The sequence below is a fragment of the Bos indicus x Bos taurus genome, chromosome 12, assembly GCF_003369695.1.
Source record: "Bos indicus x Bos taurus breed Angus x Brahman F1 hybrid chromosome 12, Bos_hybrid_MaternalHap_v2.0, whole genome shotgun sequence".
Classification (NCBI taxonomy): domain Eukaryota; kingdom Metazoa; phylum Chordata; class Mammalia; order Artiodactyla; family Bovidae; genus Bos; species Bos indicus x Bos taurus.
This window is the reverse complement of record NC_040087.1, coordinates 21,498,551-21,526,270: the sequence shown is the minus strand read 5'-3', so window position 1 is coordinate 21,526,270 and position 27,720 is coordinate 21,498,551. Positions and strand designations below refer to the sequence as shown.

The following is a 27,720-nucleotide window of genomic DNA, read 5'->3' as shown; positions in this document are numbered from 1 at the left end:
GCTCAGATGGTAAAGAATCTGCCTGCAACATGGGAGACCTGGGTTCCAACCCTGGGTCGGGAAGATCCCCTGGAGGAAGGCATGGCAACCCACTCCAGTATTCCTGCCTAAGAATCCCCATGGACAGAGGAATCTGGCAGGGGTTGCAAAAAGATCAGTCCTGGGTGTTCATTGGAAGGAATGATGCTGAAGCTGAAACTCCAGTACTTTGGCCACCTCATGCGAAGAGTTGACTCATTGGAAAAGACTCTGATGCTGGGAGGGATTGGGGGCAGGAGGAGAAGGGGACGACAGAGGATGAGATGGTTGGATGCCATCACCGGCTCAATGGACATGAGTCTGAGTGAACTCCGGGAGTTGGTGATGAACAGGGAGGCCTGGCGTGCTGTGGTTCATGGCGTTGCAAAGAGTCGGACACGACTGAGCAACTGAACTGAACCAAAGAGAAAACAGTGATTCCCTGTGGACACAGGGTTAACCTGTGTCTATAATGAAAACTTGACCTTACTTCAAAGTTCTCCAAGCTTGGGTGAAGCTGGTTGGGGGCAGGGGTGGTGGATTTTAAAATCTGGATTGCTCTAGGCAAACGTTCCCTTTGACTTCTGTAATGATGGACAAAAGCAGAGGTTACTGAAGATTCTTTTACCCTCCCCCGATGCCCTGTGTATAATTAATGAGCTCCGTGTGGTGCTTGGAGTAAAAAAAAAAAAAAAAAGCCCATGTTGGGGGTGGGAGGCTGCTGGTGTGAACATTTCTCTGGGTTTTAAAATTGTTTTTACTGCCATTCTGATCATTGTTAATAGTTTGTAAGTCAAATAGAGGAAAGAAATTACCTTCAGTTCTTTCCTCTATTTGACTTATAATTCTTACTTTCTAACATCTGAAGTTAGATGTAAAATAAAGCAGGGAATAAATACTTGTCCAGAAATATATAAGTAAATGAAACAAACCCACAGTATTAGGGAAAACTGCAGTCTTTAAATCTTATTTTGGTAGGAAAGTTTTATTTGTAAGTTCTTAAAAGTGATAACTAATGTTCTGTGTACTGTTTCAAACTTAATATATACGAAAACTCTGTGTGATGTATAGTCCTTCCAAAAAAAAATACTGCCATTGACATTCTCCCTTGTATATATTTAATAGATTTCTCAATAACATATGTACATGTATGTAAATATAAGCATATCAGCAAGGACATAGGTTTAAAAGATATAAATATGTAGCAAGGATTGGGAAGAACATGATTCTAGCCTAGAAGGGGAACTATACTTAATCAGATACCAGGAACAACTTAAATGTCATCAAAATATACCTCGACTGCAAACTGTGGACTGTAAGCTTTCCATGCTTTTATTTTATGGGGATTATCCAATTCACTTCTTGAAAGATAAAGCCTAGAATAGAAAAAAAAATTTTTTTTACATTTTATTTTAGGGCTAACAGAAAAGCCATGCTGAGGGGCACCCTTGTTTTAAAGCCTCGCTGGCTACCATCAGTCTCAGTTCCTCTGCATCTAGTTAGCTTTCTAAGCTCAACTCTCTATTAAGAGAGAAAAATATCATAACCTTGAGTAACAACATGCCACTGATTCTTTTAATATTGCCTTTGGAATTAACATCCATATTTAATAAATTGCTGTGTGACAAATCAGACTGGATGTGTATTAAAACCCAGGATAAACAAGTGTCTTTTTAAATTATGAAGTGGGCGTTTTGGATGAATTAAGTCTTGTAGTACAAAGAGCTTCACCCAGTAGTATGGAAATCTAAATGTTAAATCTTGAGGAACTATATAAAAGTGAGGAGAAAAAGTGATGGAACTTGTTGCCTCTCTAATACAGCTATGGTGTTTTAAAGGAAAAAACTCCCTCAGCAAGAACCGCTTTGCAGAAGTAGCACCAAATGAAGTTCCACCTAGATGTCAATTCTGAGGGATTTTGCTCATGTTATGAGTCAAAGTTTTCCATCTGTAAACATCCAGGGGGGCTTCCCTGGTGGCTCAGTAGTAAAGAATCTGCTGGCCAGTGCAGGAGACTTGGCCAGCCAGGAAATTTAACATTTAGATTTCCTTACTACTGGGTGAAGCTGTTTGTATTTGAGACTTAATTCATCCAAAATACCCACTTCATAATTTAAAAGGCACTTCGATCCCTGGGTTGGGAAGATTCCCTGGAGAAGGGAATGGCAACCCACTCCAGTATTCGTGCCTAGAGAATTCCATGGACAGAGGAGCCTGGTGGGTTACACAGTCCATGGGGTTGCAAAAAGTTAGACACAACTGATCACAAGCACATCCAAGGGGAAAAAATCTGGTAAAGTTCCATCACATCTAAAGTTCATTCTATCGAAATCCACCAAGTGTGTGTGTGCGTTGTAGGTATATTGTTGCCTTCCTGGAACTTGAGGTGGGACGAGAGGGCATCCACATTTGAAGAAAAAGCTAGAATTGTATGTCAGGAGAACTATCAACTCAGGCCATATATAATCACAACCACTTCTTCAAAACTCCTGTACGATTTTTTGTATATTGTTTTTCCCTGGATGGGATGGGATGGTGATATCAATCTCAAACTTTCAGCACCACAGGACAAGAGAAGTGGGGGACTTCTAGATGTAGGAATGAGGTTCAGATATGATAGAGGTTCTTTGGCATAATCTTCAAATCAATAGATTATCCAATTTATAGTTATTAGAACATTTTTTATGGGAGACTATTCATAATTTTTTTAAGCTGTCTTCATCAGTACTTACTGTGGATTATAACTTCTGCCCTAAATATAGAAGTGTAAAATAGAAGTGTGTCAGCCAGCTTTTAAACTAGCCGAAGGCTCCCTGGGTGATGCCTTACTGTGGTGTAGAATATGGTATCGGTTGGTCATCAGTAAATCAGCACGTACTGGGGACCTGCCATATTTGAGGTGCTAAACAGACTCATATTGAACTTTCACGGGAAGGACTTGTTACCAGTCAAGATCTGGTTACAGGATGTTTTATGACAGTCCTACGGCATGGGTCTTGAGAATAATGCAACAATGGATCTCAAGAATAGCCATATTTTTAAAACAACTAGATCACAATAAATAAGGCAGTGAAAACAGGGACTCAAAAGAATTTTTGGTTGGTATCTATAAATTGGGTTTGGGTAATTAGCAAAAGACTTGTCAGGGACTTCCCTGGTGGCCCAGTGGTTAAGAACCTGCCTTAAAATGCAGGTTCGATCTCTGGTCAGGGAACTAAGATCCCACATGCCATGGAGCAGTCCCACAGGTTGGCAACTAAGCCTGTGTGCCACAATTAAGACCCAACACAGCCAAGTAAAATAACTTTAAAATAAAGGCTTGTCATTACCCCTTACGTAGTCATTGGAGACTAAGCTGTTTCTACTGGATTATGCCACAGCCATACCTGTTATTTCGTATAAAAGACATATGGAACCAGAAGAAGAATGCACAGTTTTCGTAGTATTTAGGAAGAGCCTAAAAAGACATGGTTTTAAACAACAATTAGTTCTTGGTATCCATGTAACTGTGAAAAATAGTCATTTCAGAGGGATTAAAATTCCTTCCTTTATTCACTTGTGTGTTCATCAAATAGTTGTAGTTATTAAAATGCAGCACTTCTAGTCAACATTATATTCAAGTCACCTACGAGGAGACTTTAAGAGATTACCGTTCCTTTCTCTTGCCTTTTCCAGCAAAATTTTCAAGGAAATGTATTTTCTCTATGATAGATATTTATAAATTTAGACACTGGTATTTTAATCAGGTTTGGATAGCGCTAAACAGAATCTACTAAGGACTATGCCGATTTCTGCCCCAGTGTATCATCCATTTTTACAAAGAACAGCTACATTAGATAATTAACCACTATCGATAATGATGATAGAAATAGCTAAAATTTCCAAAAGGGCTTTCATCTCATGGGCCTGAAAATCACAAAGGCCAGATAAAACCAGCATCCCCACATTAGCGCTTCTGCTTAGAGACCACTGATTAAGAGAACTCAGACTGGCTCCATTACTCGAGGGGAACTTTCCAGGTCACCTGCTTCAACACATTTACCACTTCAAACTTAGTAAGTTCTCCCCAACAGGGAGCAAGCGGGGGATGAAGGAAATAAGCTTTCAATTGAGCAACACAGTTATGTGTTGGCAGTTCTGGTTGATGATGTTATAGGAAAATGAACTAGCAATTGAGGCTTAGAAGTTTACTATGTACAGAATACTGCCATATACAGAATAATCAGACATTTGCTAACTGGTCAACATAATTATACCCTCATGATAATGTACTGACAGCGGCAGACGTATTTCATAAATATTGGATTAAATATACTATTTTAAATGAATTATACATCAATTACGAGGAAAGTTAAACCTCCCTCCCTTTAAAGTATTTTATAAGTTATGGGGAGAAATGTGTTTCAAAGATACAAAGCAAAAATATGATCACTGCTATGTAGTAAGACATACATTGTTTTTAACATCCTGGTTTTTGTTTTTTTTTCTTACTCAAAAATGAACACATGCAAATTGTATAGAATTTAGAAAACAACGAAAAAGGGTTTCCTTACATATTTTCTTATTTTAAAAAATTCTTTATAGTAATCTGACTTGTTTTCTTCCCCTCCCCGTCTTGGGGTTGACATTGCCTGTCATCTCGCTTATTGGGAATTATAGTCAAGGAGATCCCAAATCAGAAGCATTCACAAGACTAGATGAGATGAACAGCATAGGTTGTTCTTGATTACTCACCGAAGAAGAGAAAAATTTCACTTTTACCTCATCATACAGAGGTGGGCACTTAGAGAGCAAGATTATTACTCTGTCTGTTTCAGCATCATGAAATATCTGGATGAACACACAGAATTCAGAATTATCAACCTGATAATGAGACAACAGTGAAGTTCATGTTCGCTTATTGCAGCTTCTAATATTTAATCAAGTACTCTTGGTCTCACAGCTCAGTGACTACATGTATAAATATTAATCTTTAAAGTTGCAATACTATTGTTTACGTTTTTAATAGGCCAATGTGGTTGAAGGTTACGGGGTAGCACTGTTGAAAAGTAAAGTATCCAGTTTCCCATTAGACTTCAACTATGTTAACAATACTGCTGAATGTCTATCATCTGATTTTCAAATACTGAGAATACATTAGAAGTTCAATTTTAAAGCTAGTATGCACATTCAAAAAGCAATGCCTAATGGGTCGCATTTTACAACAGATGTATTTGCTGATGGGATTATTGGCCTTGTCTGTAGCAGACAGCTGGATGGAAGGACCAAGGATAGGCCAAGTTTCTGGAATGAACAACTTGGACGCTATACTATTTCTTTGTTCCTGATACACCCTTGGGTGAGGGTGGCACCCACAGTGGGAAGGGTCTGTGCTTGGTCCTGTGAAAAAAAATACAAAAGGAGGTGCAGACTCCGATGATGCTTCCGGGAGTTAAGCATGCAAGGAACAATAGCAGAATGGCAGGCAATCACGTGTCAAGCTGGATGATAAAGACTGAGGGTGCCGTTATGGGCTCAGGGAGGTTAACACGAGGTGAAGAATGAGAGCGCTTCCCTGAGGAGGCAGACGCTGAGCTGGGCACAGAAGGATGTGTGTTGGTGAAGAGGAGCACCGAGGCAGGATCAAGATGATGGAGGAGGAGGGTGCCCAGCTCACCAGCCCCCACAGACACACCAAAACTACAACTACCTATGGGACAACTCTATGAATGGCCTGAAGACTAGCAGGACAACTCTGCTACAACTGAGGATATGAAGAGAAAACCACTCTGAGACAGGACGGCAGAGATGGGTGGTCTTAGAAGACCTGTACGCCCGGCTTGACTACTACCCACAAGCGGGAGGGGGCTCACCAACGTGGAAGTTCTCCCTGTGGAAAGGAGGGGTTCGAGCCCCTCTCATCAGGCACCCCAGCTCTGGGGAAGATGAGCCCCCAGAGCATCTGGTTCCAAAGACCAGCAGGGCTTATATCCAGGAGAGCAGGAGGGCAGTGGGAAGTGAAACTCCTGCTCTTCTGACCAGAGACATATTAATAAGTCTTCTGCTACCCAGATGTTATTGATCAGAGACGTTTCAATATTCACTTACACGATAAATCACCGGCCACAGGCATTAGTTATCTGCAGAAATCCCCCAGTCGATAACATGTCAAAGGCCATGAGCACAAACTCCCTCACAAGGAGCCCCAGTGCAGAGGCTGTACTTCGAAAGGTGCCCTGGCCAAATGTGAAGTACGTGTATAAGCTGCAGGGTGAGTGCCACAGGGGCAGAAACTTCCCCTGGAGAACAAAGTGCTGGCAGGCATCGTGTGAAAAATTCCCCCTCCGCCTAGCTGGCCCAGCATGGCGGGTGCCACTTCAAACGTCTGCCATCTACCTGGCTAGCACCACGCGCCCCGCCCCAGTGTTCTCTTGCAGACCCACCCTGCCCCACATGCTCACCCCAGTGGCCAGTCCTCCAAAGCACCTCCCACCCTAAGGGACCACGCTCATCCCATCATGACCATATCTGCAACTGATGTGGCTGGGAGCCAAGCCAGCCACACTGAGCCCGCCCTGCCCACCAGTGAACCTGCAGCAGCCGTGGCCAGGCCTCATAGGCAGCCGGCCTCGGGGCCAGCGCCATCCACTCGTGTGTCTGCAGCAACAGTGGCGCCACACAACAGATGGGCACATACAGCCCACTAAAAACATCCCTGGCTCTGGTGACGAGCCGGGATTGCTCTTCTGGGTCCCATAGGAAACCTTCTACCTAAGGCCATTTCTTCAAAACCAGATGTCGGTGATCCACCTAACACATAGAAACAAACTCAGAGTCAGGGAAAATGAGGAGATGGGAATGTCCCAAATGAGAGAAAAAGACAAGACCTCAGAAAAAGAACCAACAAAATGGACATAAAGAGTCAACCTGATAAAGTATTCAAAGTCATGCCCGTAAGGAAACTCAGACTTGGAATAAGAATGAACGCAGTAAGAACTTCAACAAAGGGATATTAAAAAGAGCCAATCAGAGCTAAATACAATCACTGGAAGTAGCAATACTTATATCAGACAAAATAGACTTCAAAACAAAGGCAGTAGAACAGCTATGTGTAAAAGAACATTTTCTAACACCCTGTACAAAAATAAACTCAAATGGATTAAAATCTAAATGTAAGACCTGATACTATAAAATTCCTAGAGGAAAACACAGGCTGAACACTCTTTGATGTAAATTGTGGCAATAATTCTTTGGATTCCTTGGATCTGTCTCTTAAATGAAAGGAAACAAGCAAAAAGAAATGAATGGGACCTAATTAAACATACATGCTGCTGCTGCTGCTGCTGCTGGTGCTGCTGCTAAGTCGTTTCAGTCGTGTCCGACTCTGTGCGACCCCAGAGACGGCAGCCCACCAGGCTCCCCCATCCCTGGGATTCTCCAGGCAAGAACACTGGAGTGGGTTGCCATTTCCTTCTCCAATGCATGAAAGTGAAAAGTGAAAGTGAAGTCGCTCAGTCGTGTCCGACTCTTCGTGACCCCCATGGACTGCAGCCTACCAGGCTCCTCCATCTGTGGGATTTTCCAGGCAAGAGCACTGGAGTGGGGTGCCATTGCCTTCTCCAAACATACATGCTCTTGCACAGCAAAGCACACTATCGAGAATATGGAGACAACCAAAATGGAGGAAATATTTGCAAATGATTTGACTGATAAAGGGTTAATATGCAAACTATATAAGCAGCTTCTGCAACATTAAACAAAAACAAAAAAACCAAAACAAGCAACCTAATTAAAAAGTGGGCAGAAGACCTGAATAGACATTTTTCCAGGGGACATCCAGATGACCAACAGGCACATGAAAAGATGCTCAACATTGTTAACTACCAGATAAATACAAACTAAAACCACAACAAGCTGTCATCTCAAACCCATCAGAATGGCTGTCATCAAGATGACAAATAACAAATGTTGGTGAGGACGTGGAAAAGTGAACCTTCAAACACTGTTGGTGGAAAAGTAAATTGATGCAGCCACTGTGCAAACAGTATGGAGGTTTCTCAAAAAACCAAAAATATAAAAACTATGACCCAGCAATCTACTTCTTGGGAAAAAAAAAAAAAACCATTAATTAAAAAAGATACACGCAACCCCAATGTTCACAGCAGCATTATTTACAATTGCCAAGATATGGAAACAGGTGATTTTTATGGGCATTGAAATTTCAGAATCAGTGCCATGTAATACAATGACCAAGAAGAACAGGACATGGCTAAAAGTGACCAGAGGCATGAATTTAAAACTCTGATAGGTTTCTAGGAACATGCTTAGCATCTATGGAAAAGTGAAGGGCAAAGCACCACTCTGAACCAAAAGTGTGTTCTGGAAAACACCCTGAAAACAATTTTGAACAATCAGTTTAACTCCTGACTCACATCCAAACCCAGGGACACCAAGTTGGATGGCAACCAGAAAGCAACATGGCCTTTTCCTGTGGTGATAAATGGTTCGGGGAGGTCGATGTGCTGATTTGAGATTTAAAACAAACACCAGACTTTTCAGTTCACGTGCTTTCTCTTACCCTACAGTTTTTGGAAGCAGAACAGAAAAAGACAGTCTTTCGTTGCATTATTATTTGTACTTTTAGATCACGTCCATTGCCTTTTCCAACACCTGAATGAAATTAAAATTTAGACCGGTTAGAGCAAAGATCAGAATGTCTAAAAATCAACAATATGGATTAGAAAGAGAAAAAATGAACCCAGCTAACAATGCATTAATATTGAATCATTTGGATCTTGCCTGGATTTTGTCTTTGAAAGACAAAGCTTCAATCCAATTCTGTCCCCTAAGGCAGAGTTTATAAGGCTGGAGGGAAAAAAACCCGAAAAACAAAAAGGACACAGTTCAGCTTCTAAGACTTAGAATCTTACTGCTCACCTATCTAGCAAAAAAAAAAAAAAAAAATAGGGAATGGGACTTGAAACCTTTCTTACCAATGTGTAGCTTTGTTCAGACTTCCAATCATGATGTTTCTTAATAATAAACTAAAATTCCTCTTGCCTTAATTTAAGTCCAGTTTATACAAAACACAGGATAGCTGTATCCAAACATTCCTGCTGTGTTCACTATATATTTAGAGACAAATGGCTTTTTGCCCCACTCTTGTTTTTTTTTCCAATTTAATTGACCCACTTATTTTAGTATTTCCTCAAAGAGTTGGTTTCTCAAGCCTCCAATGAACTTTTCTTGCTTTTGTTTCAATCCTGCATATTTCACTTAAAGAAGCACAGAACCAAAGGTACAGAACTAAAACAAATATTCTAACAAAGTCATTTATCGATCATTCTTGATTATTTTCTCATATTGTTTCATGTTCCTTTAATTTTGTTCTAACACTGAAATATTCATTTGTCATTAGGAGTCATGGCTTTGCCTCAGTTCTCTCTGTCATATCCAGTTGCAGAATTTGTTTCAACTAATATTAACTAGAATTCAGGAAATGCAGAGCTAAACGTTAAGACATTTATCAAGCGACAAGGGCATTGTTTTATGAGCTTGAATTCCCACACATTAAAAAGTTTAAAAATACTTTAAGTATATCACATGATTTAAAAATAAAATATAAAGAAGATGAAGAGTCTCCATTTCACCTATCCCCCACCTGTTTAGTTTGCTGGCTCCAATAGATAACTATTAGTTTCTATTTTTATGTATAATCAAATATATTTTCTTCAAGTTTTATATGTTTTCTACGTGTATATACGTACAAACAGGGCTTCCCCAATGGCTCAGTGCGTTAAAGAATCCAATGCAGGAGACGCAGGAGATGTGGATTTGATCCCTGTGTTGGGAAGATCCCTGAGAGGAGGAAAAGGGCAACCCGCTCAAGGATTCTTGCCTGAAAAATCCCTTAGAGGAGTCTGGTGGGCTACAGTCCAAAGTATCACAATGAGTTGGACATGACCGAGCAACTAAGCATCATGCATACAAACATAAATATATATATATATTGTTTTACAGAAATTGTTGCATACCATAGCACTGTCCTGTACTTGCACTTTTTTAACACATCAAAAATCTTATTTAACTTATTAAAAAAAGAAAACAGTCAAATGTTGTAGTTGGTTCAATGTACTGCATTCATGGGCAGATAAGGAATGATGAAATTAATTTACAAATAGAATCAAAACAGGTCAATAAGCAATTTCATTCTACTAGACACAACTAATTTGCATTTCTATTCCCAAAATAATTTGCATTATTATCAGTTTTCTATGACTTAGAGCTGTAAAATAGCTTAAAGACCATGAGCGGTGAAGACAACCTTGAGAAGACACAACCCTGGAGAAGATACCCTCTGTCACTTTTTCCTGACAATCTCCCCACTCTCTCTCTGTTATGATCATAATCTCAAAGGAAGATTATTCTTTAGAGTTTTTACAGGATTTTTTTCCTTGTTCTTTCATTTGATACTCCTCTACCTCCTCATTGTGTTTAACTTGCTCTGTCTCTATGAAATCAGGTGAATCAGTTACCTATCCTGGTCTTGAAGGCATGTCCTTGTGTGGAAGCATCCCTACCCAGTCTAGGTGTGCCCAGTGGCTTTGGTGGGATAGCTGGACCTGAAGCAAGTGTAGGTCCCATCTCCCCCTGAGATGCTCTGGGAGTCACCACCTTGGTGGGAGGTGGGGCTGGAGATGGAGAGGCTACAGCCAGAGCCAGGCACGACCCTGTGTGTGTGTGAATGAGTGAGATGGCAGTCTTCGCCTTGGTTTGGGACACATCAGGGGCTCAAGGGTGCATGCATGCTAAGTCTCTTCAGTCGTGTCCAACTCCTTGCGACTCCATGGACTGTAGTCCATCAGGCTCCTCTGTCCATGGGATTCTCCAGGCCAGAACACGGGAGTGGGTTGTTTCCCTTCTCCAGGGGATCTTCCCAACCCAGGGATCAAACCCATGTCTCTCATGTCTCCTGCACTGGAGGAGTTCTTTACCACTAGTGCCCCACGGGCTGGGGGCCACAATTCTACGCTGGTTTCACCTTTTTTCCCTGGTGAGAGGCTGGGTTGGGCTAGAGAGGTTGGTGCCTCACTTCTGGGCTGGTTTCCCTCTCACCAGCAATGCCAGTCACTGCCCTGGAGTAGCTTTGCTCCTCCTAAATGTGGGTATCAACAGAGTACTGGCCAAGGTTGCCTTCTCCCTGGTCAGAGTTTTCAGGCTGCTGCCTCGGTTGGGATGGTGTATTAGCCACCACTTTGCTCTTTAAGAGCAGGGGTCTCAGTGTTTCATTCACAGCCTCCCCTCAGCCCCTCTGGCTTTCAGGCCTACTAAGGGGATACAAAAGTGTGACTGACACTTAGCTAATATAGAATCAGACGCATCTAAGCGTTCCAGCATCATTTGTGTTCTGGTATGTGAGTTACCTCTGTACTAACATTTTCAATTCCAGAGACCACAGTGATCTGTTATTTTCAAGCTATACCATTCCACAAACAGATGCAGGATGACTGTGTGGAATGATGTGGTGAGTCAGTCAATTTGAAGCTGACAGAATGTCATTAGCGTTGCTTTAATAGGATTTAGTAGTTTTTTAAAAATCTGATTCCCAGGTAATGACTAAAGATAATTAAGTTAGTATTGAATTTTGCATAGAATGGTAAATTGCAAATCAATAAAACCACTAATAAAAATAAAATATTAAAAAAAAATCCCAACCAGCCAAGGGGACCCATTTTCCTGGTGTCAGACCATGACCTGGGGTGCAGCTCAAATCCCTCACTCCTCCAGGAGAATTCCCAAGCCCATGACACCAGCCCCCTCCTCTTCTGGGTCTCCCACCAAGGGTGCAGGTCTCAATCAGATTGCTTCTCCTCCCTTCCTGCTAGACTCCAGAATTGTTTTCTTTACAGACTTGGCTGTAGAAGAGCTTATCTACCCCGGTTGCTCCACAAGGAGTTGTATTTTTGACGTGTTCTTGGCGGGGTGTGGGGGCAGGTAAACTCAGCACCCTCCTACTCTGCCATCTTGATCTCCCTCAAAGGAAAGAATTCTTATTCCAAACGAGGGCTGGTGTCCCCGGGTTTGGCCTGCTTATTTACGTGGGCACAGCAAGAATTTTAGCATGCCAGGCATGCCTTAAGTCAGCACTGCCAACCAAGTCCCACACTATAAGAACAGCTGTAAAGGGCACAAGCTTCTGTCTGGAAGCCTCTGTGAGGGGTCTCAAAGTAGACTTTTAAAATCCACTACTTTATGTTAGCCTGAGAAGTGAAGTGAAAGTCGCTTAGTCTTGCCCAACTCTTTGTGACCCCATGGACCATACAGGCCATGGAATTCTCCGGGCCAGAACACTGGAGTGGGTAGCTTTTCCCTTCTTCAGGGAATCTTCCCAACCCAGGGATCGAACCCAGGTCTCTGTATGGCATGCAGATTCTTTACCACTGAGCCACCTGGGAAGCCCTAGATGAGGAAACTAAACCCATAAATCTCTCTACCGGTTTTTGCCCTGCAGTGCTTATATGTTTGCATTAGTTCCAGATCTACACTTGACAGTTTTAACAGTATCTCCACAGAGGTTAAGTAAAACTCAAAATATTAAGAGCCGTCCACAGTCTTAGGATATGATATCAGACTGAGACAATCTATGAAATGCTAGAACTTATTAAAACCATTTTCAAGCTTAGCATTTTGAGAAATGATTCCTCTTCTCTGGTTCATGTTCGAGCAATGCATCAAAACTCCATCAGACTAACGCCTATTTGCCTCTTTGGAATAGCTTCATACTCACAGAGGTGTGTATAGATACTGTTATAGGCATACCTCAGGGATACTGTGGGTTTGTTTCCAGACCACTACAACAAAGTGAATATTGCAATAAAGCAAATCACGTGAATTTTTTTTTCTGTTTTCCAGTGTATATAAAAATGTATATTTACACTGTACTGTAGTCTATTTATGTCTAAAAAAAACTACATTCATTAAAAAAAGACTTGATTGCCAAATTGCTAAAAAATGGTAACCAGCATCTGACAATGCAGAATTGTCACAAACCTTTAATTTGTAAAAAAAAAAAGGCAACATCTGTGAAGTGTGATAAAGGAAAGCACAATAAAATGAGGTCTTCCCGGATTCTCATTATGAACCAAGAGGGCCCTGAGGGAGACGAGACATGCAGGTACAAACCAGGCTCTCACGCCGCCAACTTGGTTTTACGGCTGAGTTTAAAATTCCGAGAGAAAGCAATTGCTCCACCAGCCCCTGGGTTGCCTCTCACACTGCAGAGGACAGCAGTGTGGCTCTTTCTGCAGGGAACGATGGGGAGTGAGCCACCCCTGTCCCCTCCTGCCCGCAAGCCTGGCTTTACCCCAGGGAGGTCTGAGGACAGCTGGCATTCCGAGTGAGACTCCACTCCAACCCTGTCCCTCATTCATCACACACACATGAGATGGTCAGAATGGACCTGTAAAGAACTCTGTAGCCCACAGAGCCTCCTCACAAACAGTTACTCCTTTATACACAGAGGCAGGCTTGTGCTGGAACAGGCTGGGTTTCCAAGGTCTGCCTGTGCAGTGCTTGTTTGGAAATCTAGACCAAAATTGCCCACAGAACCCCTGCTGCTGGGTTGAAGTTTGTTTCCAGAAGCCAGAAACCCACGTGACCTGCTTGTGGTTGGCCCTCACAGCTCCTCACCACCATTAGGAGGTGGTGGTGGTGACGCAGGGGTGTGTGGGTAGGGAGGGAGGAATATATAAATAATCTGAGAAAAAGCTTTTTCTATTTAAATAATTGTAATTTTTTTAACTATACAATTTTTACATATATTTTGAAGGAGTCTCTTATTTCTGAAGAATTGGATGAAGCATTAACAAAATGTCTAGAGAGTATTTTAGTGAAGTGTTAGTCGCTCGGTCGTGTCCAACTCTTTGTGACCCCATGGACTATAGCCCACCAGGCTCCTCTTTCCATGGGATTTCCCAGGCAAGAATACTGGAGTGGGTTGCCATTTCCTCTTCCAGAGGATCTTCCCAACCCAGGGATCAAACCTGGGTCTCCTGCACTGCAGGCAGATACTTTACCATCTGAGTATCCAAGGAAGCCCTGATACTGGGGGAAATTGCAGGCAAAAGGAGACGAGTGTGGCAGAGGATGAGATGGTTGGATAGCATCATCAACTCAATGGGCATGAATTTGAGTGAACTCTGGGAGATAGTGAAGGACAGGGGAGCCCAATGTGCTGCAGTCTATGGGGTCGCAAAGAATTGGACATGACATAGAGAATGAACAGCAACAACAGAGAGGATTTTGTGTGACTCCTCAGAGGACTAAAAACACTGGGCTGTCTGAGTGGAGACTAGCACCCTAGCCCCACACCACCCGGAAGAGTCTAGCACCACTGGGTGCTCAAGCTGGTGATGCTTTCGGGGATCAGAGCCAGAAACGTCCCCTCCTGTCACACCTCTGGCAGTGGGAGAGCCCCGTCCCTTCCACTGAGGGGTCCCCGTCTCCTGCCTCCCTGAGACTGAGCAGTGCAGGGAAGCCAGGCAGGTGAGAGAGAAATAAAACACGGGGCTTGACCTCTATTCCTCTCGCCCTCCTTCAAATCCCAGAGATGAATGATCCGACCAGTCTCCCAGGGCAATGGCAGGTCCCTGTCTTTCTCCTTACATTTGTGAAGCAGGTACAGTCAGCTCTTTTGAAATTTAAAAGGATTTTTACTCCCAGTGAGAACTGGTAAGAGCTAGGGTACTGAGAGACAGGCCCCCAGAGACCAGGTGTGTCCCAACCCTTTTCTGTGTTCCCGTAGGTTCAGGGAAGGAAGACCCAAGTGCTGTCCCCGCAGGAAACTTTCCAACACTGCCGTCAGCTCTCCATTCATGTACATTCCTCTCCTTTGTTTACCACTCATGGGCTCCAGAGAAACACAAGCTAGGGGCCTGACCCAAAGTAGTTCTTGGGAGTTATTTGTGAAAAAAGAATTGTGGCAACAAAATGCATCTGCTGTTCAGGTATTTAAGACATCCTTGATGGAGTTTCTGGGGAGAGAGGGCTATAGGAGAGGAGGGTGGGTAAAGGGAGAAACTTTTGATGGTAAGCAGAAAATCAAAGAAAACCAGGTGATGAGGGAAAAAAAAAGGATCTCTGAACGGAAAAGGAGAGAACGATCTGGGGATGTCTCTGCCAAGACAAACCCTGAGCCAGAGATGAGGTATGAGAAAGAAGTGGTCTCCAGCCTCACGGGCCCATAATCCCTTTAATCTCAGAGGTCCTACTCTGAAAAGGACACCCTAGGCTGAGCCCAGAGCCGCAATGAGAATAGGAGAAAGGGAAGGGGGTGGATGGAGCCCCTCAAGCTGGGAAAGAAAGGAGAGGACATCTGAGTGGTGGTAATGTGTCCACAGGGCTTCCCAGGTGGCTCAAGGGTAAAGAACCTTCCTGCCAATGCAGAAGACATGAGTTTGATCCCTGGGTTAGGAAGATCCCCTGGAGAAGGAAATGGCAACCCACTCCAGTATTCTTGCCTGGGAAATCCCACGGACAGAGGAGCCTGGCAGGCTACAGTCCATGGGGCCACAAAAGAGTCAGACATGACTCAGCAACTGAACGATAGCGACAAGGTGGCCATAACAGTACAGGGCTAACGGGCAATTCCAAGGGGAGGAACCTGTACCTGAGGCTCCACTAACAGCTATCAGTTGGGACTGCCTGTGTATATAACGGTGAGAAAACCCTCCCAAATAATAAGAACACTGGCCCTCCTGCCCATTTCTCCAATTATACATAGAGCACTTACCATGAATTGAATAAATCACGATTTTTTTGATCGTGAGTTTTTTTATTGGAGGAAGAGTCAAATTGTAGGTATTTTTCACCATTGCAAAATATCCAACGAATCTATTCTGCAAAACAACAGAGGTCTCAATTTCAATGCAGGTGAAAATTCTAAAGTCAGTATCCCCGATTTTTTTAAGGAAAGTAATGGATGAAGGAAACATTGACTGTGGGCCATTAGATAAGGCACTGTTGTCTCATCGACCTTAGCGGGAAAAATACTGAACTAAAAGCAATGGGGAAGGAACAAGAAAGGGGCCCAGTGTTCTGAGAGGCAGCTGGGACCAAGAGCAACTAACCAGAACCAACAAAATAGCTATGACAGCATCACAGCAAGATGCAATTAACCGCAAATGTAAGAGACCGGTAGAGGGTAGGAGCTTTGTGGTGGCTGAGTTAAAGGAAGGTTTGTGCTTTGCAGGGAGAAGGAGTAGCTCTTCGGATAAGAGAAGGGAAGACGTAAAAACTCAGGGGGAGACCCCCCCAGACGAGCAGCACATACGCATTCTTCTCTAGTCCCAGTCAGCAAGCAGTTCCCCACTGTCCATTTCCCCAATCCCATTTTTGCAGCAAAGCCCTGTGGATTCTCTTAGCCTAGTCCTCCTCCTATGGCAAGTTGCTCACAAGGGCTCTGCTTGAACTTTTCTTCTAGAAGTTGAAGAGTTCTGTATGGAGTCAGCTGGACTGAAAAGTTCACAGGCTCTTCCCCACTCATTGGGAAATATTAGTAAAATTAACCACCATGCTCTTCTTTGGAAAGGGCCAGTCAAGCTCTTTAGTCAGGGACGGATGAAATGTGTGTAGTGCATGGAATGACGCACAAAGCAGGGCCAGGAGGGGATGGTGTCTGAGAACTACTGCCACACACACGCCTGAGAGCCACAACTACTGAACCCCAAGGGCCTAGAGCCTATGCTTTGCAATAAAAGAAACCATCACAGTAAGAAGCCCATGCAATGCAGCTAGAGAAAGTCTGCACGTAGCAACGACCTGACACAGCCAAAAATTATTTAAAGAAAACAAAACCAGGAAATAGGTGCCAGTCTTAATCTAATTACCCAGAGTGACCCCTTTTAAAGAAAGAACACTTACCTGAGAAGGAGTCTCTATTCCCTGAAATTTACTGCTAGTGGATTTATCTGTTCGCCGTTCTCCAAAATAATACAGGCTGTCCTATAAAAGAGGGGACAGTCCAGTCATGGGTCATCTGCGCTTTCCTTTTCTGTAGAAGGCATTAGAAAGTTTCTAAGGACATGTGATTTCCTAAGGTCAGCAGTCTCCCGGCAGAGGCCACCCAAAATAACAGAACTAAGAAAGACACATCAAGGCCTACTCTCATTCAAAGATTCATAAAGACAGGGAATTTTAGAGCTGGAAAACTTCAGAGATAATCTGGTCCTTCTTCCTTTCTTACTATTTTACAACGAAAAGACTAGGACCAAAAGAAAATCAAGTGACCTGCCGTGGAGATGTATGTAACTGGTCAGTCAAAGACAGCACAGGCCTGAACACTGGCCTCTGGCTCTATCCAGGGCTTCAGACCAATGGCTTTCAAACTCTTTTTTCTTTTTTCGGCTGCGCACCATGTGGGATCTTAGTTCCCTGACCAGGGATTGAACCTGTGCTGTCCGTGTTGGAAGTGTGGCATCTTAGCCACTGGACCATTAGGAAAGTCCTCAGACTTTTCACTTTCAAAGCTACAATCCACATCCATAAGCCTGGGAGATGCACACACACTCTCTCTCATGAACACACGACTGAAACAAAAGCTTCACAAAACAATACTCACCTTTTCTAATCTATCCCATCTTATAGGTAGATTTGGTTGCAAGTCACAACCCAATGAGTTGATTTCACAACTCACTGATAAACTCTGACCCACAGTGTGGAAAACACTGTCCTAGAGCATCCATCATCCTAACCTGTGCATCTCAAATTAGAAGCAAAGAGGAGGGTGGAATCAGAGCCCTGAACCCAGCGCATAACCCTCAGCTTCTCTTATCTGCGCAGCAGACTAACAGAGGCCCAGAGATGCTGGGAGCATGCCCTTCTCCGTAAGATCACGGCAGAAAAGAGAATGAGAACCCTGCTTTAAGACACAGCAGCAGCCCATCCTGTCTTCTCAGAAATTCCCAGAGGGCACAGACCCCACAGCTATTGATTGTGCAAAGATAGTAATGTCCAGGGGAGCTTTTGTTCTGGGTTGGAAAATGATGACTTTTACCTACTGAGCACTTCCAAGGATATTCAAGGTCCTTTAGAAAATTTCCCTAACCCATCTTCTTATTCTCGTGAGGAAAGCAGAAAGCCAGGAGTTGGTGGGATTCTATCAGAGCAGGGCTGGGTCTGGGGGTGGCAAGTCAAGTTTCTGGATTGCTGAGGTTTTTTGTACTTGCATAACTCAACCTTACTCACTTCACATTAACCCTTCTTCTACTGTGTCCTGTCTTTAATCAAAATATTAACATTGTACTCATGATGAATGTGGGTGCATTAATTTTGATTTTTTGAAAAATATTGCATTAGAAGATTATTGATCCTAATTACTGAGATTTTTGGCATTCCCTTAAATTTTGTGCCCAGGGTGAGCGTCTCAGCAACTTTACCCTCATCCCAGGCCAGAGGAAGAGGCACTGAGGTCAGTTACCAACCAGTGCCAATTAAACAAGAAAGTATCCAAGCCAGGTGTTCTAAAACCACCTCTCCAATAATTCCATGAAATACAATGAACAATGACTCAATGGACATGAGTTTGAGCAAACTCCGGGAGATAGTGAGGGACAGTGAAGACTGGAGTGATGCAGTTCATGGGGTTGCAAAGAGTCATATACAACATAGCGACTGAACAACACACACACCCATGACTTAAGGAATCATCCTAACATCCTACCCATGAGCTATTAAAGCTAGCAAACTCAATAAGCCTACGACAGAGTTTATAGGAGCATCTTTCATACCTCCGCAGTGGCAAATATCTCACTGGCAAGAAGGTAGGCACAGACCATAGTTCCAGTTCTTCCTAGAAAAGAAGTTAGTCCATGAACCGTTGTTCCTGAGGGCACTTGATATAAAACTACTCTGCAAAGTATTTAAAGAGCTCATTGTGGATTGATTTTCTTTCATGCCAAAAGTACAGGTTCAAAATATTTCAATTCAGAGATAGCCAAAGCCGGTACAACTGCTTGTTCTGAAGGTCTGCCTAGAGTTCTGTGTTAACTGTGTGCACACATGTGTACGTGTATGCTGTTCTTGAATCACGACCCCCTGGGGACTGCAGTAACAGGCTCTGCTCTAGGACTCTAAAGCTAAAGTGATGCTCACCGATTAAGAGCTAATTATACACCCTGTTTCTCTACTAATGTAAATAAAAGAAGCTATAAAAAAAAAAAAGATGGACAGAACACAAACCACCACCTAGCATTTGCAATACCCATTCCTTCTATTTATTTATCTAGTTATTGTGTTGTAAAGTATACATTAAAATAGGAAGAACAGCGTAATAAGCCTGCATACACCCATGCCCCAGATTCCATAACTATTGATTGTTTTACTTGTTTCTTTTCTTCCCTCATCCTTCTCCCCCTCCTTCTTTCTATGCCCTTCCTGTAGCATCTTACTTTATTATTAATTAATTTTTATTGGCATATAGTTGCTTTACAATGTAGTGTTAGCTTCTACTGCCCAGCAAAGTGAATCAGCGAAATGTACACATATATCCCCCCCCTTTGGATTTCCCTCCCATTTAGGTCATCACAGAGCATTAGAGAGAGTTGCTTGTGCTATGTAGTAGGTTCCCATCAGTTGTCTATTTTACACATAGTATCAATACTGTGTATATGTCAATCCCAATCTCCCAATTCCTCCCAATTCTACCCACCCTTACCCACCTTGTGTCCACACATTTATTCTCTAGGTCCGTGCCTCTATTTTTGCTTTGCAAATAACTTCATCTATACCATTTCTAGATTCCACATATATGCTTTCACCCCTGTAGCATTTTAAAGAAAACTTGATTTCATGTCATTTCAAGCTCAAAGTCTCATGCTTTTTTCCTAATTTATATTTTTGTCCAGGCACACAAAGTGTGAGTTAAAAAGTACATTGCTTCTATTATTTCTACAATGACCTATGACTTTGTCTTAGCTAGCGTACGCTGAACTTGTTTTATGTAATTCCAAACTTAACCTTTTACCTTGAGATAGACTTTATTTTCTATTCTGTCCTTCAAAAAAATGAATGTTTAAATTTATTTTTCAATCCATAGTTTGAAAAACACTACTCTAAGCCAATAACTTCGAAAGAAGGCTACTGACCGTTAACAACCTGGCTGTCTCTAGGTTAACATTTCACATTTGTTGGACATCTATGAGTCTCCACAGCCCTTATATATTCCCATTTGAAAAAAAAAAAACAAAAAACAACTTTTGTAGATGCATGTCCCGGTGGCTGTGGATAAGCACACACACGCTGCCATAGACAGAGTAGCCGCCCTCTTATCCAGTCAACTCAGGTATGCAAGGAATCATTAAAATGGTTTACATTTGTTTTCAGTATTTTAACTTAAAACACAGGTGTATATTCACTCACTAAGCTTTTGCTATTGGATAAAAGTTTTAAGTATGATGAAAAGAATCTACCAAAATATGTACCAGGTTTATCATATTAATGATGAAATGATGATAACATTCCTTCTAAAGCCAGGAACTAAACAAAATGTCCACTATTGGCTGTTTCTCTTTAACACTGAACTACACGGCTTAGCCAGTGTTGTAAGAAAAAGAAACAAACTGTATATGGATAAAAAAAAAAAAAAAAAAAAGGGAACAAACTATTTGAAGACTAGAAAAATCCAGGTAACTCTACAGGCTAACTCCTAAAACTGATGACAAGAGTTCAGGAAGATACAAGGTCAATGCTAAAAGAACAAACAAACAAAAACCCCCAACAAACTCATGGCTAAATAAAGGATGTAGGTTGAAATCTTTAGAGTAATTACTAAGGAATATAAAATGACTTCCAAGCAAATGGTGGGGGTGGAAAGAAGCAAAAAATTCAATCAAAATATCAGTAAAGATATAGAATATGTGAATAAAACAATGAACAGACAACCTAATGGGTACATATAGAACCCTGAACAGTGCATAATACACTTATTTTTCAAGTGCAGAGAAAACATTTGATAAAATTGACCAAATTCTGGGCCATAAAGCAGGTTTTAGAAAAGGCAGAGGAACCAGAGATCAAATTGCCAACATCCGCTGGATCATCGAAAAAGCAAGAGAGCTCCAGAAAAACATCTATTTGTTTTATTGACTATGCCAAAGCCTTTGACCGTGTGGATCACAATAAACTGTAGAAAATTCTGAAAGAGATGGGAATACCAGACCACCTGACCTGCCTATTGAGAAACCTGTATGCAGGTCAGGAAGCAACAGTTAGAACTGGATATGGAATAAGACACTGGTTCCAAATAGGAAAAGGAGTATGTCAAGGCTGTATATTGTCACCCTGCTTATTTAACTTATATGCAGAGTACATCATGAGAAATGCTGGGCTGGAAGAAGCACAAGCTGGAATCAAGATTGCCAGGAGAAATATCAAAAACCTCAGATATGAAGATGACACCACCCTTACGGCAGAAAGTGAAGAGGAACTAAAGAGCCTCTTGCTGAAAGTGAAAGAAGAGAGTGAAAAAGTTGGCTTAAAGCTCAACATTCAGAAAACTAAGATCATGGCATCCGGTCCCATCACTTCATGGGAAATAGATGGGGAAACAGTGGAAACAGTGTCAGACTTTATTTTTCTGGGCTCCAAATCACTGCAGATGGTGATTGCAGCCATGAAATTAAAGATGCTTACTCCTTGGAAGGAAAGTTATGACCAACCTAGACAGCATATTAAAAAGCAGAGACATCACTTTGTCAACAAAGGTCCGTCTAGTCAAGGCTATGGTTTTTCCAGTGGTCATGTATGGATGTGAGAGTTGGACTGTGAAGAAGGCTGAACACCAAAGAATTGATGCTTTTGAACTGAGGTTGGACTTTTGAACTCCTTGGACTGCAAGGAGATCCAACTAGTCCATCCTAAAGGAGATCAGTCCTGAGTGTTCATTGGAAGGACTGATGTTGAAGCTGAAACTCCAATACTTTGGCCACCTGATGCGAAGAGTTGACTCATTGGAAAAGACCCTGATGCTGGGAAAGATTGAGGGCAGAGGAGAAGGGGACGACACCGGATGACTGACACAGGCATCACCGACTCAATGGACATGGGTTTGGGTGGACTCTGGGAGTTGGTGATGGACAGGGAGGCCTGGCGTGCTATGGTTCATGGGGTAAGACACGACTGAGCAACTGAACTGAACTGAAACAAATTTCAAAGAAAAAGAATACATATGTTCTCTGACCACAATGACATACAACCAGAAATCAGTAACTAGAAGACAATTACAAAATCCTCATGTTTGAAAATATAGTATATTTCTATATAACCCATGAGGCTAAGAAATAAACACAATGGAAATTAGAAAATATTCTGAACTAAATAATAATGAACACATACAAAAACTTGTGTGATGAAGCTTCACTAAAATCTTTCATTAATTCTGTTAACTTATCTGTAAATTCTTTCACATTTTATTGCACAAGATTATATTGTATGAAAATAAGGAACTATATTTTTTCCTTTTCAATCCTTTCTTTCCTTAGCACTGGCCAGAACCTTTGATGTGGCGTTGAATTAGTAGTGATGATCATAGGCACCCTTGTTCTCCTACTCTCAAAGGAAAAGCTTTCAATAGCTCACCAATTACTTTAGCGGGTATGTGGTTTTTATCACATTAAGACATTCCTTTAATCTGCTAAGAGTTTTTATAATGAATGAATGTTGAATTTTATCAGAAACTTTTTCTGTATCTTTAAAATAATATGATTTTTTAGCTTTATTAATCTGGTTGATTACATGGATTGATAGTAAACTAACCTTGAATTCCTGGAATAGACACAATTTTGTTGTGCTGTAGTATTTTTTAATAAATTGCTGGTTTCTTAATATTTTCTTAAGAATTTTTCTATCCATGTCATGGGAAAGAACAGCTTTTAGTTTTCAAACTTTGGCTTCATAAACTAAAATTAAGTTGCACTTACTCTTTTTTTAAGTCTTTGGATGAATTTGTGTAAGTTGACTTCGTTCCTCTCTCTTCCCTTCTTTCCTCTCCTTCCTCTTTCCTTCTCTTCCTGCAGCCTTTTTATTTTTTAATCTACTGTATTTTTTAATTGGAGGAAAATTGCTTTACAGGGTTGTACTGGTTTCTGTAGTGCAACAACCCAAATCAGCCATAATTATACATTCTTCCTTCAGTCTTGAAGCTAGTTTTTTAAAATGTCAACAGTGATTATTACTGGTTCATAGCAGGACATATCTTGTTGATGTCCCTTATTAAAATTTTCAAATTTCTTTAGAAAAAGAGAAATAAAAAGAAGAACGTTTTTACCTTTGCCTCCCTTACAGTGAACCACTATGATATTGTCCTTGTCTTGAGCCATCCACTCTTTCACTTCCATGGAGAACGCCAGCATCTCACTGATTTCAAACGAAATATTTTGGGTTCAATTAAAATACTTCCAAAGAAAACCAAGCCCCATGTATTTGACCCTCTTCTGTTAGTCAATTTGGCGTCAAACATACCTCAGAGAGGGGACGTTGTGATCATCAATCAAGTATCGATGGACCCTATGATGGAAGTACTTAGGATCATAAGCTCTTTCACCTGAAATAAATGATGCATAGTCATATCACTAACTGTAATTACCATAGCAATGAGCAAGGTGTGAATAAGTTATACTTTTTAGAGACTCCTTATCTACTTTTAAAAAGAACTTTCTGACTGGCTCCTGCTGCTCCAAAAGGGTCTCAGAAACATAAGTATAGTAGTGCTTTCTCCATCTTGAGTAACATAAGCCCAAATTATTTGGTTTGCTTTACTTTTAATTTTCTTTTTAAAAGCACCTTTTTATTTTGTATTGTGGTATAGCCAATTAACAATCCTCTGATAGTTTCAGGTGAATAGGGAAGGGACTCAGCCATACATACACATGTATCCATTCTCCCCCAAACTCCCCTCTATCCAGGCTGCTGTATAATGTTGAGCAGAGTTCCATGTTCTATATAGGTCCTTCTTACTTGTAATTTTCTAGCAGGCTACTCATTACTTTATCATAGGGTTACACAGAGCAGAAGCAAATGTGGCCACCAGAATAAACATTTGCCTCCTGAAAAATATCCATTTACTATATAGGAAGAGGCGAAACTGGGATATAATGTTTTCTACAAGAATTTGGATTTATTTTTTCCATGCAGGGCCCTGGTCTCCTCATATCTCATCCCTAGTGGGTTAGAGCATGCATTTGTTGAATTGTCTTCCAAACACAAGCTGGCAGGAAAAACAGAAAAACTTTCCTAAACCACAAGAGCTGACTCTTTCTAAAATGTCCCTGCCTCCAGTCTCCTGCCTCCCTCACAGGGTACGTTGTGCTGTTGAGCTTTCTTTTCCTACCAAATAGGGCCAGCATAAGATGGAGATTTTTTAAATTCACTTCCTACCACCAAATACTTATGATTAAATGAAATGTAAAAACTAAATCATCTTGCACGCAGTGACCTATTTTCTATCATAGGAGCAAAACATGGAGTCATGTACATACTGCAGAGATTGTAAACTTGATAGTGGTTTGGGTGCTTGGTATCCAGGAACCGCACAACTTCCTAAAAAAGATGGACACACATCTTATATATGCCCATGGTGCACCAACATAAACCCTTCCCTACCACTAACCTAGAGTGATTATTACCTTTTATTCACTTGTCCCTCACTTAGCACCTTTCAGGGAAGATTCAATGAATAAAATGCATTCCAAGTTATACCTAAACCCTTTGTGAGTTTTCAAATAGCCCACAAAGTTGTACTTTTATACTCACATTAGCCTTTACTATAAATACACATTGTTTAAAGCTACCAGATAAGGACATTAGATGGTTAATGAGCTTTAAGGAATTGTAATTTGTTCTAAACTTTGTAAGTAAGTGAAGTCACTCAGTAGTGTCTGACTCTTCGCAACCCCGTGGACTGTAGCCCACCAGGCTCCTCCGTCCATGGGATTCTCCAGGCAAGAGTACTAGAGTGGGGTGCCATTTCCTTCTCCAGAGGATCTTCCCGACCCAGGGATCAAACCTGCATTGCAGGCAGATGCTTTAACCTCCGAGCCACCAGGTACGCCTAAACTTTGTACGGAACCACAAAAGATCCTAAAAAGCCAATTGTCAGGAAGAAGAACAAAGCTAGAGAGCTTTATTGCTCGCTGATTTTATCATGCTTCCCGATTTTAGACTATTAATACAAAGTTGTAGTCATCAGAACAGTGTGGTACTGGCACAAAAACAGACAATAGATCAATGGAACAGATGAGGGCCCAGAAATAAATCCACACATATATGGATAACTATGCAACTTAAAAACAAAGAAAACCAATTAAAAATGGGTAGAGGATCTTCTCTAGGGGGTCTTCCTGAACCAGGGATCAAACCGGCATCATCTCTTAAGTCTCGTGCATTGGCAGGTGGTTCTTTACCACTAGCACCACCTGGGAAGCCCCATATGGATGATTAACTTTTGATAAAGGAGCAAAGAATATACAGAGAGGATGGTCTCTTTAACATACAGTGCTGAGAAAACTAGACAGCCACATGCAGCCATTATCTCACATTACACACAAAAAGTAACTCAAAAAGGATTAAAGACTTGAATGTAAGATGCGAAAACATAAAATTCCTAGAAGAACACATGGCTGGTAACTTCACTGACATTGGTCTTAGCAATGTTTTTGTGGATCTGACCCCAAAGGCAAGGGAAACGAGCCAATATAAACAAATGGGGCTACGTCAAACGAAAAAACCCCTGTGCAGTGATGGAGACTATTATCAAAACAAAAAGGCGACCTAACTGAATGGGTGAAGACATCTGCAATTCACATACCCAGTAAAGGGTTAATATACAAAATTTAAGAACTATACAATTTAAAAATAAACAAAATCTATAAGCAATACATGCTGGAGAGGGTGTGGAGAAAAAGGAACCCTCTTACACTGTTGGTGGGAATGCAAAGTAGTACAGCCACTATGGAGAACAGCATGGAGATTCCTTAAAAAAACTGGAAATAGAACTGCCTTATGACCCAGCAATCCCACTGCTGGGCATACACACCGAGGAAACCAGAAGGGAAAGAGACACGTGTACCCCAATGTTCATCGCAGCACTGTTTGTAATAGCCAGGACATGGAAGCAACCTAGATGTCCATCAGCAGATGAATGGATAAGAAAACTGTGGTGCATATACAGAATGGAGTATTACTCAGCCATTAAAAAGAATACATTTGAATCAGTTCTAATGAGGTGGATGAAACTGGAGCTGATTATACAGGGTGAAGTAAGCCAGAAAGAAAAACACCAATGCAGTATACTAACGCATATATATGGAATTTAGAAAGATGGTAACAATAACCCTGTATGCGCGACAGCAAAAGAGGCACAGGTGTGTAGAACAGTCTTTTGGACTCTGTGGGAGAGAGCGAGGGTGGGATGATTTGGGAGAATGGAATTGAAACATGTATATTATCATATGTGAAATGAATCACCAGTCCAGGTTCGATGCATGATACAGGATGCTCGGGGCTGGTGCACTGGGATGACCCAGAGGGATGGGATGGGGAGGGAGGTGGGAGGGGGGTTCAGGATGAGGAACACATGTACATCCGTGGCAGATTCATGTCAAGGTATGGCAAAACCAATACAACACTGTAAAAAAAAAAAAAAAATAAAGTCAGTTAAGTGAAAAAAAAAATAAAAGGAAAAAAAAAATAAAACAATAAAAAATGGGTAGAGGATCTGAACAGTTTTCCAAAGAAGATATACAGATGACCATCAAGCACATGAAAAAATGTTCAACATCACTAATCCATAGGAAAATGCACATCAAGATATAACCTAACACCTGTTAGAATAGCTATTATCAAAAATAAGAAATAAAAAAATGTTAAGAGAGGATGTAGAGAAAAGGGAATCCTTCAACACTATTGGTAGGACTGTAAACTGAAGTAACTTCTATGGAAAAAGCATAGAGATTCCCCCCAAAATTAAGACTAGAACTACCGTATGATCCCAGCTATTCTATTTATGGGTATATACCCAAAGAACACAAAAAACACTAATTCCAAAAGATACATGCCCCATTCACTGCAGCATTATTAACAATAACCAAGATATGGAAACAACAAAAATGTCCATCGATGGATGAATAAAGATGTGATACACACAAGCACATGTGTACACACACACACACACACACACACACACACTCCTATTCAATCATAAATGAAGTCCATCATTTGCTGCAACATGGATGGGCCCTGCAAGCATTATGCTAAGTGAAATTGTCAGGCAGAGAAAGACAAACGGCGTATGATTACATTCATATGTGAAATCTAAAAAAATAAAGTGAACAAACAAAAGAGAACGAAACCAAGCACAGATACAGAGAACAGATTACCTGGTTACCAGAGGGGAAGGGGTTTGGGGTGTGCCTGAAATAAGTAACGAGGGTCAACTGTTACGGCGATAGATAGCAACTAGACTTGTGGCAGTGATCACTTTGTAGTGTATACAGATGTTGAATTATAATGTTGTACTCCTGAAACTTATTAGAAAGAGAGAGAGAGAAGAGAAAGAATAGGAGTGGAACAGAGGGAGGGAGGAAGTAGTAAGGGTTTGCCTGAGAGCACAGTCAGCAAACGTTTTGACCAACTTATAGCATGATGAAGACAAAAACCACAGTGATTGACATC

The 27,720-nt window shown here is 41.5% G+C and overlaps 1 protein-coding gene across 1 annotated transcript; it reads right to left on the bottom strand.

Annotated features, from left to right (window-relative positions):
• Positions 1-370: 370 nt before the first annotated feature.
• Positions 371-23,659, bottom strand: LOC113902277 (phosphatidylinositol 3,4,5-trisphosphate 3-phosphatase TPTE2-like). The gene is made up of 9 exons (XM_027557341.1): positions 23,512-23,659; positions 23,318-23,406; positions 18,783-18,844; positions 16,918-16,998; positions 15,788-15,893; positions 8,576-8,667; positions 4,753-4,848; positions 3,405-3,475; positions 371-1,394 (listed from the first exon to the last, which is right to left on the bottom strand). Exons 2-9 carry the CDS (start codon positions 23,400-23,402, stop codon positions 1,292-1,294), a joined length of 696 nt encoding a protein of 231 aa, XP_027413142.1. The 5' UTR covers positions 23,403-23,406; positions 23,512-23,659; the 3' UTR covers positions 371-1,291.
• Between the last annotated feature and the right edge of the window lie 4,061 nt (positions 23,660-27,720).